This window comes from Nannospalax galili, unplaced genomic scaffold (assembly GCF_000622305.1).
Source record: "Nannospalax galili isolate Female #2095 unplaced genomic scaffold, S.galili_v1.0 scaffold648, whole genome shotgun sequence".
NCBI classification, from domain to species: domain Eukaryota; kingdom Metazoa; phylum Chordata; class Mammalia; order Rodentia; family Spalacidae; genus Nannospalax; species Nannospalax galili.
In genome coordinates, this window is record NW_008360311.1 from 2,724,137 (window position 1) to 2,735,909 (window position 11,773).

The window sequence follows — 11,773 nt, forward strand, 5'->3', positions numbered from 1 at the left end:
AGGAGTTTAAAGATCCGCCCGGAAATGCAGACTGCCAGCAGAGGCTGAGCTCATAGCAGCAAGAGGTTGCTGAGCTTTCTCTAGAAGAACAATCAGATGGTTTGAGGTGAAGGGGCCAGGAAGTAAAAGATCCCTGAGCCTACGATGAAGATGCTGACTGGGGCCATCCCCGCCACCACCTCCTAAGCAGGCTGTTTGCTTCCCGACCCCAACCCACCCCTACTTTTCTTTTTTTTTTTTTTTTTTTTTTCCAGATCTGAGGCTGTCAGAGATGACTCTGGTCCTGTCCATGAATAGATTCTGTGAACCCATTGTCTCTGAAGGAGCTGCTGAAATTGCCGGTTACCAAACGCTATGGGAGGCTGACAGCTACAGAGGTCCAAGCCCCCCAGGGCCAGCGCAAGTTCCTTTGCAGGGAGACCAGGGAGCTGGTCCCCCACTGGCAGGTAGTGCCTTTGACCTCCCCTTAGATAGACAGAAGGTGGCGTCTAGTCTGACTTGGGCTCGGCTCCTGGGAAAGGAAGGAGGTGGATTTAAATGGCATGAAGCCTGTGTCTACCTGCTTGGGGATAAGTCACTGTGTTTTTAAAAGAACCAAATACTGCACGATTAGATTTTGGTTTTTCTGTCCTGTGGAACTATGTGGTTCTCAGAGCTGTAGAAGCCCCCATGGGCTGGACAGTGAGCTCTCTGTCTCACAGGGTATAAAGGACTCTACACGTCACCACGTAGTATCCACCCCTCTGCTGTTCATGGAGCACATAGTTGACTTTGGCAAAGAAAACGTTAAGCCAACAAAAATGGTCTTCCTGGCTTTTAATTCTTAGAGTCTCAAATAAGTTCCTTTGAGTTTTGTGCAATACTAGTTCTTTTTAAAAAATAAAATACAAAACAAAATTCAGGGAAGTCTTTTGCTGAAAAAGTTTTAAAGTTTCCCTCTTCAGACTGTATTCATGTGTTACATTTTCCAGAGCAAAACAGATCTTACTACCCCAAGTTTAAATTTTAACCTTTAAATATTTAAATTTGTATTTTACTTGGTTTTTGTTTGATTGTTTGAGACTGAGACTCTCTAGCTCCAGCTGGCTTAGAACTCACCATGTAGACCAGGCTGGCCTTGAACTCACAGAGATTCTCTTGCCTCTGCCTCCTGATTGCTGGGGTTGAAGGCATGTGCTGCCACACCTGGCCCATAAATTTGCATTTTAAAAGAGGGAATGGTCTTAACTGCCATGTGTGGGTATGCATTCTGAAAGTGCTTGGTATCCATAGTTCTACATGGGTACCTGTGAGCTGGCAGGAGCTGTCTGAATTTAATGAAACGATTTGAAGAGCTGTTACAGTCCTCTGAATTTTGCTGTTTGCCTGTGCTTGGAGTTTAAGATTCTAAGTATTTAAACGCTGAAAGGTGTTGTGTTCCTCTGCTGTTGCCTAGAAATCCTTGCCTACACAGGTCCATGTGACTCGTGGGCTAGCAACTATTAAGACTCATGTGCATTTTTAATCGTCGCATGTAGAGACAGGGATATGACCAAGTTGTCCACTAGACGAAAAGGAAGTGTTTTGCTTGGAGAACTTCTGGCAGGCTGCATGTCATCTGTCGTATCTGATTTATTACCACAGGATCACATTACAGGGGAATTCCAAATCCTACAACCACATCCAAGACTGCGTACTTCAAGAGGAAGCATGAAGAGGCCCTTCACCCCCCTCCCAGCAGCTGCGGCCAGAAAGTAGGTTTCCTCATAGTCAGTGTTTTTACTAAGAGCTTAAGATACTTCGCAACACTTGCTTGAACCATTTCCTGAAATCGTTATTCCACCCAAGCAGTAGAAATGAACCCCTTCTCTGTGGTCCACATTAATCCCTGTCACTTTGGGGGGGGGGGGTCCTGTGTTATCTTTTCACAAGTACTTGAAGAGAGAGACAGGAGAGTCTCTCCACAGGAAAAAAAAAAAAACAAAATTATGCAACTGAACACACATCTCTTTTGCCTGTGATTTAATATTCCCAAGTTGCATTGAAAGTTAGGGCTGCCTTGCAATGTCATGTGTTGGGAAAGGCTCTCGTCTTTCTTGACAATCCCTAGACTGAGATCTTCCCACACGACCAGGACTACTTCTGTGTGTGCAGAGTTGGAGGACTGCCCAGGGTGCTTCTGACTTCCTGGGAATCTGTTCCCTGTCCCTAGGATGTGTGGGGTACAGACATTCATTTCTTGATGAATCCTGATACATGTCAAATTTGTTGAAATATAAAATTAATTCCCAAGAAAGGACCAAAGCCAGATTATTTATTTATTTATTATTTATTATTTATTTTTGCACACGTAGTAAGAAAAAAACAATGGAAGAGTGCATGAGATTAAGAACTGGGCACCTGGAGCTAGGGAGATGCTCAGTGGTTAGAGCACTAGGGGCTGGAGCCACAGCTCAGTGGTTAAGAACACTGGCTGCCCTAGCAGAGGATCTGAGTTCAGTTCCCAGCACCCACATAGCAGCTAACAATAGTTTATAATTCCAGTTCCAGGAAATCCAGTGCCCTCTTCTGATAGCTGTGGAATTGCACACATAAGTGCACTTGCATACGTGCAGGCAAAACACTCATACAAATAAACAAGTAAATAATAAATATTTTAGAGAACTGCACATATGAGCTTTGAAATACATCAATTTTGGTTATTTGGGGGTTTTATTGTTTCTGTATGGTTGCCTTTGAGAACTCTACTGGTCTCACCAGAGAGGGACAGCTAGAGCCTAGAGTCCAGATGCACAGCATCTCAGTTCAGTTTCTGCTGCTGTCGTAAAAGATGCCAGTGTGTGTTGGCAGGCGCTGTCTTCCTGCCTGCGGTGTGGTCCTGACCTGGCCTCTGGTTAGCTTCCTTAATCCACAGTCCCTCACAGGGCTTTTCTTCTCCTTTCTCTTTAAATACTTTTGTTTGTTATTTTTATTTTATGTATACGAGTGTATTGCCTGCATGTATATAAGTATACCCGTGTCATGCAGTACCTGTGCAAGTCAGAAAGAAGATGTTGGATCCCCTGGAACTGGACTTATGGACAGTTGTTAGCTACCATGTGGGTGTTGGGAATTGAACCTGGGTCCTCTGCAAGAGCAGCCAGTGCTCTTAGCCACTGAACCATCTCTTCGGCCCATGGCTTGCTTTTCTTCCTGACCTAGAAGCTTGGCCTCCAGGTCACAAGCAGTTCGTTTCTTCAGTTTCTGTGTTGTGGTTCTAGCACCTTTCCAATTGCTACTGGGAAAAGCCAGACATGGTGACACATACCTGTAATCCCAGGGACTGAGATGTAGAGCAGGGTTACTGCAAATTCAAAGCCAACTTGGGCTGCATAGTGAGTTCCAGGCTAGCCTTGGCTATGTAGCAAGACCTTGTCTCAAAAAAAATCTTTCAATCCAGAAATAATAATTGTAATAATAACAATTGCCAGGGGTTTTGCAACAGCCATCACCCAGCAACAACCTCACACAACCCACGACTGCACCCTGTTTCTTTCTGCATCTGTCCTTCCTGCCAGCCCCCAGCTGGCCCGGGTCCTTAAGCTACCAGGTCCTGCTTAGATCTGCGCCTCACTGGTTGCTCCTTCCCTCTTACCAAGCAAGGCCGCTTGCAGGCATGAAAGGGCAGTGCCAAAAGCCAGATGTGGTGCTCTTGATGGCCAGTCCAGACCGAGGCGTGCCCAGTAGAGCCTGCATCTTGCATATTTAAAAGACGTTTACCACTGTACCGCACACACATTGCAAACACAAGTGTAGCTGGACACACTTCACCCAGAGCATGCCCGTTCACTGACGACCAGCTCAGGAACCAAAGTGTAGCCAGGGACCTCAATCCTCCACGCAGCGTCAGGCCTGTCCCACCCCCTCACGGTAACTGCTGGCCTGACCCCTGACAGCTTAGCTGAGGTTAGCTGAGCCTCAGCTTCTCCGGCACTGTGACATTAAGGATTAAACCTACTGGTCCTGCTGAGGTCCACCCTGTGGCTGGATCGTGTTTGGCCAAGCCAGTGAGTTGGGAAACAGGTGGGCCTGGGGACACCTGCAGCACTAGGACCAGCTGCCTGAACAACCCCATGGGGAAACAGAGAGCACCATTCCCAGACTCTACCAAGAACGAAATAGGGGTGACGATGTCTACACAGAGTCCATTTCTTAAGCTTTCTCTTGTTTTGATTTTAGACCATCTCCGTTTTTGAGGAGAGAGCCCACATACTTTACATGTCCTTGGAAAAGCTCAAATTCATTGATGACCCGGAAGTGTACCTTCGGAGATCCGTCCTCATCAACAACCTGATGAAGAGGATCCACGGGGAGATTGTCCTGCAGAACAGCTGGTGCCTCCCCACCTGCTCCCTCAGTGGCACATCTGCCCAAGAGTGGTTCATGGCTCAAGACTGTCCTTACCGGAAACGACCGAGGGTGGCCAGAGAGGAGTGCGACAGGTTCCACGCCTGCTGCTTTTACCAGGAATGTGGTGGGCACTACCTGAATCTGCCCCTCTCTCTCAACACTGGTGTTGGAAGTGCCTCAGTGGCCGCCGCGGCCTCCTCCCCCTCCCCCTCCCCTTTCTCCTCCTCTTCCTCCTCCCCCTCCTCCTCTCCTTCCTCTTCCTCCTCCCCCTCCTCCTCTCCTTCCTCTCCCTCCTCTTCCTCTCCTTCCCCTCGTCCGTTACCCAGTTGTTCCCATCACATGGACTTTGACTTAGGCGGTCCACCCGTTTACAAGAGCGATGGCCAGATACCTGCCAATGAAATCTTTGTCACTAACGTAAAGTCATTTGGTGTCCAGGAAAAGGCCAAGTTCAACGAAGGGCAAGGAAGTCACGAGGCCAGCAGAGATGGTGACCCCCTCGGCCATGAGCCTGTGGAAAACGACCTTGATTTTGAGTGCAAAGGCCAGTTTTATGATTATTTTGAGACTGGCTATAATGAGAAAAACCGTGAGAGTCAGTCCTGGAAAAAGTCGGTGAGGAAAAAGCCCTCCCCAGGGACCAAGCTGTGCTGCAGTAGGGCAAGCAAAGTGTGACCGTCCTCGGCACGAAGCGCACGGCACGGTCAATTAGCGCTCCTAAATTTTATTTTGAATGGATTTTGTAGTTTTGTACAACTGATAAAATTATGCGGTGAACATGCCGTGTGGTTTCAATGCCTGGAGAGCAGATTGCACAAACATCTGTACAGTAAGCATCAGCAAGCTACTTATAAATGTGATTTTGCCAAGAAAAGTCGACTTCATGCTTAAAAGTATACCTTAGTTTTCTTACAAAAAAAAAGAAAAAGAAAACGTTGGTAGATTAGACGGGGGCGTGTGACCTTGGGAGATGCTGTCACCCCTCAGAGGAGCCTGCCGCCAGCCGAGGAAATTCAACACGTTTGCCAATTAGGTAGTTACTGGTAAATGGATCAATACAGCCAGCAGAGGTGTGTGCTGCTTCCGTGTGGTGCAGTATTGTTTTGTTTTCCGAATAAAAGGCTGAAGATGGGAAGCTGGGTAAGATGACTGCATGGTGCTGTGACGCATTTCTGTGGAGCAGGATGTGGCGTGATGAAACATACCTAGAAGGACAGCAGTCTACAGTCTGGAGACTTCCCTGCGAGTTCCTGGCTTGCCTATGATGGGTGATGAGGTGACTAGGGAGGTGGTATACAGGGCGATTTTCGGTGCCTTACTTTATCTTAGTTTTTGCCAATGTGAAAATTAAGGATAAATCAGTTACAGCAGGGATTTAATGAACAGGAAAAAAACACACAGGGTGGATCCATGTGGTTTGGAAACTTATCTTTGAACTGTTGTGTTCAACTTTTGATTCAACATCTCCTTCCTTTGTTTTGTGACGCCCAGTGGCTGTGGGTCTGACATTTTTGGATAGGGTTGGAGGAGACAATAGGGAAGGAAGGCTGTTAGGGACCAGCTCGAGCAGCCCAAGCTTTTCCATGGCAACGCTCTGTTGCTGGGTCTGGGCTTTTTGGGCTTTGGGTTGTTTTGTTTTTGTGTCCAGTGAAGTTCCCTAGCCTGTGGCATGCTCTCTACTTTAATCTGTTTTGCATCATTTCACTCGTTTAGATTATAAAAGCATGTGGTTTTTTTATATATGACTTTTGCTGTTGATTAAGAAGCACAATGTTAATAATGACGTGGTGGTCAATACCGTTTATCTTAAAGAGTGTAAAGATTTTAGGTTGCAGAACGTTATTTTGGAGAAATGGGACTTGCTTCGTCACCATGCATTTATGGCCAGTGTTCAGTGTTCAACAGAACCTTGAATTTGTCCATTTGCGAGCGTGTTCATGGCGGCGCTCTGGACCAATCCAGCCAGCTCTTCTACCTGAATTGTATTTTCATTGTCAAGGCTGAGGACTGATCTGGTTGACCTGGGTCTTTTTAAACAATTCTTCAAAGGAACCTAAGGCCAAATGGAGGCAATAAGTGAGTTCTCCCACTCTCTCCAAGATGAGGCTTTTTTATTGCTATTAATATTAAATATAGATCTCATTCATACAGTGTATGAGTAGGGATCGTCTGGGCGATTGTCCGCAAGGACCAGTTTTTAAAACATGTTCCTGTGTTATGGCTGCATAGTCTAGTAATGTTTTGTCCTTTATTTTCAATATTTGATGTTGAAAATTTAGATGATAGATGCTTGTACACGAATGTGTTGTAATAAAGTGGGGTTTTCTTGATATATATTTATTAAAATGATCAAAAATCATTAAGTCATTTAAGATTTTACTTTAATGGCTGTTTCTCTTTCCCATGATTCTATTTAAAAAAAAAAAAAAAACCTTCAAAACATCTAGAACTAGGGGATGGTGGCCACACGGGTGTTTTCAAAATAAAAGAACTCATTAAAAGTAAACTTAGCCAGGTGTGGTGGTGCACACTTTTAATCCCAGCATGCAGGAAGCGGAGGCAGGCAGGTCTCTGTGAGATTGAGGACAGTCTGGTCTACAAAGCAAGTTCCAGGTCAGCTGGAGCTACAGAGATACAGGCAGACCCTGTGCCCCGCCCCCCACAAAAAAAAAACCCGTAAATTTAGCGCGTAGTGAAGCCATCAGTGCCGGTCCATAGGTGGCTGTGTTGTGAAATGTATGTCAAATGATGAAGAAAACTCATCTCTAAGTGGTTCTAGCAGCTACAGCTACAGCATCCCAGCAGTGTTCCGTGCAACCTCGAATTTGTGTTTCTTAGAAGCTAATGTTTTATTTGATAAAGGAGGAGAGCTAGGTGAAGGCAAATTAATTTGTCAAACGTACCAGCCTTATTATGAATGTGATACCATGCAGAGGTTGAAATGTGAAAGTTCCTGCCTTTTGCTTCTTGAGCACATCATTTCCAGACGTTTCTTGGTGTCTTCATCTGTTGTGTGGGGGTTTCTGGCTGTTGGCCCACAGGGTGTTGCTGTTGGCCCAGGCAGTCCTCAAGCTCCTCGTCCTGTCTCTGCCTCCCAAAGTGTTGGGACCTCAGGTGTTGAGAACATCCATTGGCGTGGTTTTTCACAGTGCGGACTTGAGTACCATACCTCTCAGTGGACCCTGGTTAGAAGAGCTCCTTCGTAGTATGAAAACCTGTTACTGTTAGTTGTCGGGGTCTTGTTTCTAGGACATTTCTAGAATACTAAAAGAAATTCTTTTTTCACCAAAAAACAACAGCAAGCCCTAAACAGCCATCCACATCACAGAAATTTGCCTGTCATCAGTGTGGGTGCATGTCAATCTGTGCCGAGTCCTGGCACTCAGCACTGTCCCATCTATTGATGTGACTCTCGCTAGAGCTGCCCAGTGGCCAAGGCATTCCCCCACAGGGAGTTACCCCTTAGTTCTGTGTAACAAGTCTTGGAGATGCTGAGACACTATCCACCTCACTCTGCTGTCTACCCACTTGGAAGTACCAGCTTTTCTCAAGGCCAGGGGAAGCCTAATGTGGCAGGATCCAGAGTTTGAGCATCCTCACTTAAAGTGGCCCCTAGGAGATGGGCAAAGGATGGCTTGGTCAGTAAGTTTGATCCCCAGACCCATGTGAAGAAGCCAGATGTTGTGGCACACACTTGTAAAGCCAGAACTGGGGCGGCAGAGACAGGTGGAACCCTGGAGCTTGCTGGCTGGGCAGCCTAGGCTAATCAGTGAGCTCGCTCGGCTGGTAAAACACTCTCATATCATGCACAGAGCTCCAAGTTCAAGTTCAGTGCCCAGCACCACATAAACATCATGGTCCACACATCTGTAGCCCCTGTATGAGAAGTGGAGACAGGAGAATCAGAAGTTCAAGGTCAACCCCAGCTATGCAGCAAGAGTGAAGCCAGACTAGGAGACCTGAGACCCCTGTATTAAAAAAACGTGGTCCTGCTTCCCAAGAGTGCCTTCCATTGCTCCTCTCTGTGGCCCCCGGCTGCATGTTCTTAACCCAGTCATTCACCTGTGTCTACCTTTCAAATGGTGGGTGGTTGTAGAAGATGGTTTGGCAAAGACATTCTCTGCCCAGCTCTTAAAATCCTGTTCTTCTGTACTTTGAAAAGGCCCTTAGGAGAGGATGCAGGGACAGGGGACATGGAGCATGATGGAATGGCTTAAAATGGGCAGAAGTCACCATTCGATAGTCAATAATTAGGGCAAAGTATCTGTGATAAGATCTTTCAAGGCAGTAGAAGCTTAGAACATTCTACAGCTGCTTCACTAAACAAATGTTCAGCGTGTGAATGAAAGTATTTGTTTTCAGAGCTTGTTAACTCCACAGAGGAGGCCACATCCCTGTGGTCAGAACGGGAATCACAGTTTCACTGGATTGCTTCCTTTCTGTGACTCAGGAGAACAGAGCTTGTAAAAGACATGGGCTCCAGGAGAGGCAGGTGTTGCGGTTAGACCAGGCGGTGGGCCTCTTACATGCTGCAGCTAAGTCTCTTTATCCTTTGTGCAACCGTAGGAAACGGAGAATGTTCCCATCCATATTTACGACAGGCCCTTGAATTTGAAGTCTCTTGTAGTTAATACTATCACATCCTGGGCTAGAGCAATGGCTTAGCAGTTAAAAGCACTGACTGCTCTTGCGGAAGACCCTGGTTTGATTCCCAGCACCCACATGGTGGCAAACAACCATCTGTAACTCTAGTTCCAGGGGATCAGATACCCTCTTCTGGCCTCTGTGGGCATTTCACAACACGGGTACACTTATACACATGCAGGCAATACACTCATACATAAACAGTAAAGGTAATGAATAGAAATATTTAAAGACTATCACAAACCTGCCAGTCTCACTCAGCCTCTTCAAAGCCAAGGATTCAGGATGGCCTTGATACGATGGCTCCAACTTCTCACAGAACAATCCAGTGATGAGACAAATGAAATCAGTATTTAGGTAAAGAAAATACAGTTTTTAATAATTTTAAGATTGCTCGGCGTGTGTGTGCATGCGTGTGCAGGTGAACATTTACGCGTGGAAGTCAGAGGCTGACATAAGGCGTCTTTCTCAATTGCTCTCTGCCTTATTTTTTGAGGCAGGGTCTCTCACTCGTCTTGAAGCTCACTGATGTGGCTGGACTGAAGGGCCACTGAGCCCCAGGGATCCTCCTGCCTCCACCTTCCGGTGCTGGGATTGCAGTCCTGTGTTGTCACAGCCACTTTTCCATGGGTGCTGGAGAGCAAACTCAGGACCCCATGATTGTACAAGGGGCACTTTACCGGTTGGGCCATCGCCCCAGCCCCTCTTAATTTTTGAGATGGGGCTCTCTCATTGAACCTGGAGACTGCCATTTCATCTAGACTGGCTGCCCACGAATCCCAAGGACCTTCCCGTCTCCACCTCTCAGCACTGGCATTGCAGGCACATACCATCACGCATGACTTTTTACATGGATGCTGGGAGGTCTCAACCTAGATCCTCCTGCTTGCACAGTGAGACATCCACTCACTGAGCCATCATCTCCCAGCCCCCCTGCTGTGTTTTGATTCTGTGATCTAAAATAAATGCATTCAGGAACTTTTAAGTTGCTGCAAGATGCCAGTTGTTGTTTCTTGGAGTTACAGCCTGTAAGCAGGTGTACTCTTTTCATTGCTGAACCTGTTTGATGTGTTAGAGCTTCATGACCTGGGGTGAAACAGTAGCTAGGTTAGAGACTGCTTCCAGCCCTGGGTGTTTGCCACATTTTTGCTGGGAGAACTCTTAGGAAAAGCACTTGCAAGGATGTAAGTTATGAGCACTTGACTCTCACATTCTGCTCTGAAGCACATCAGCAAGTGAGTTTAATAAAACATGCTGTTTAAAATAGCCTGTAATTTCCTGTTTCTGCATTTTCCTTCAGTGTCTGTGACGGGCTGAAGAGCGATGACTAAACGAAGGAACTCACACAAGCTAGTCTGGTGCTGTTTGCAAACCATCTCCTGAGCTACTGCAGCTTTGGTAAACAGTTCTCTGCTGCCTGGTGATGGCCGGGGCTCGTCTTCCCCCCTTAGTGTTGATTCAATTTGTTAATTTTGAAAACGCAAACTACTCATTCATAGCTTCAAACACCTGCTTTTGACCGCAATGAAACTGATAAAAATTATGGAGGTGGGTCATTTCTCATGAGACTTCCCTTTTCTTTTTTTCAATATATTTTGATTGAATTTTTGTACATCTCATATAGTATATCTTAATCCTATTTAGACCTCCTCCTCTGTCTGCACCCCTCATAGCCCTCCCCCACCAAATTGCACGCATTTTGTCATAAATGTTAAGGCCCATTCAGTCAAGTCTATGTATCGAGCTGTCCCTCAGTGTGAGTTCATCCACTGAAGCCTGTTCAGCCTGTCTGGTGCCACTCCCTTAAAGAAGATCGACTCTCCCTCACCCAGCAGTGATCAGCTGCCAATAGGTCCTCAGCTAAGGATGGGGCCTCCTGCCCATTTCCCCAGTTCTATGCTGGGTTTTGTTTGGTTTAAGTTTGATTGGGTCTTGTGCATAGTGTCACTATTGATGTAAACTCATATGAGCAAGTTCCCAGAAGCCTGGAAAACTGTGTCCTTGCGGTCACCCACCACCCCTGATTCTTTCTGCCTCCTCTTCCATAATGGTCTCTGAGGCCTGGGTGGTAGAGGTTTAATACAGGCATCTCGTCCAGGGACACGCACTGTGCAGTCTCTTATTCTCTACGCTTGGGCTAGTTGTGGCCTTCTGTGTTTTATCACCTCTGTTGAATGAGGACGCTTCATTGATGATAGTCAAGTCTTCTCTCCACCCCCTGTTCCACTACACTCTATGAGCCTTAGGTGTACAGGTTCGTTGTAGAACCTCTACGGTGAACTGGGCTGGGCATTTCATGGACTCTTAGTCTCTGTGTGACCAGTTGTAGAACTCTCTAGTAGCCTCTATATGTTTCAAAAAGAAACTTTTTTGATGAGCAGTGATAGCATACTTGTCAGGTAGTTTGGAGGTCTCAGGACGATCAGGAGAGGGGAGTAAGGCCAGGGCAGGGGTGGGGACTGTGGGAGAAGCTAACTAGCTAGGCAGAGTAGGCGTGGGCCCTTGAGTAGGAGAACGTCCAGATTGTCCTTATTTTTCAGTTTCTTTTTATAACTGTTCTCATGAAAGATGCTTTATCTGTGGGGTCAGGGAGAACAGGATTTCGCTTCCCATCAAGATTTCCCAGAGCAGGGCAAACACCATCTTTGCCGGGAATCAACCTCACACACATCTGGCCTGTGCTGCCCAGACTAGACCACCCCTCCGTTCAGGTCATGTCATGGGAACAACTGAGTCCTGACATCAGACACATGACCTTCTG

At 46.5% G+C, this 11,773-nt stretch overlaps 1 protein-coding gene across 1 annotated transcript; it reads left to right on the forward strand.

The window, feature by feature from the left end:
- Positions 1-259: 259 nt before the first annotated feature.
- Sertad4 (SERTA domain containing 4) lies at positions 260-6,727 on the forward strand. Its single transcript, XM_008824809.2, has 3 exons — positions 260-446; positions 1,624-1,733; positions 4,198-6,727. The coding sequence occupies exons 1-3, from the start codon at positions 272-274 to the stop codon at positions 5,041-5,043; spliced, it is 1,131 nt and encodes a 376-aa protein (XP_008823031.1). The 5' UTR covers positions 260-271; the 3' UTR covers positions 5,044-6,727.
- The last annotated feature ends 5,046 nt before the right edge of the window (positions 6,728-11,773 follow it).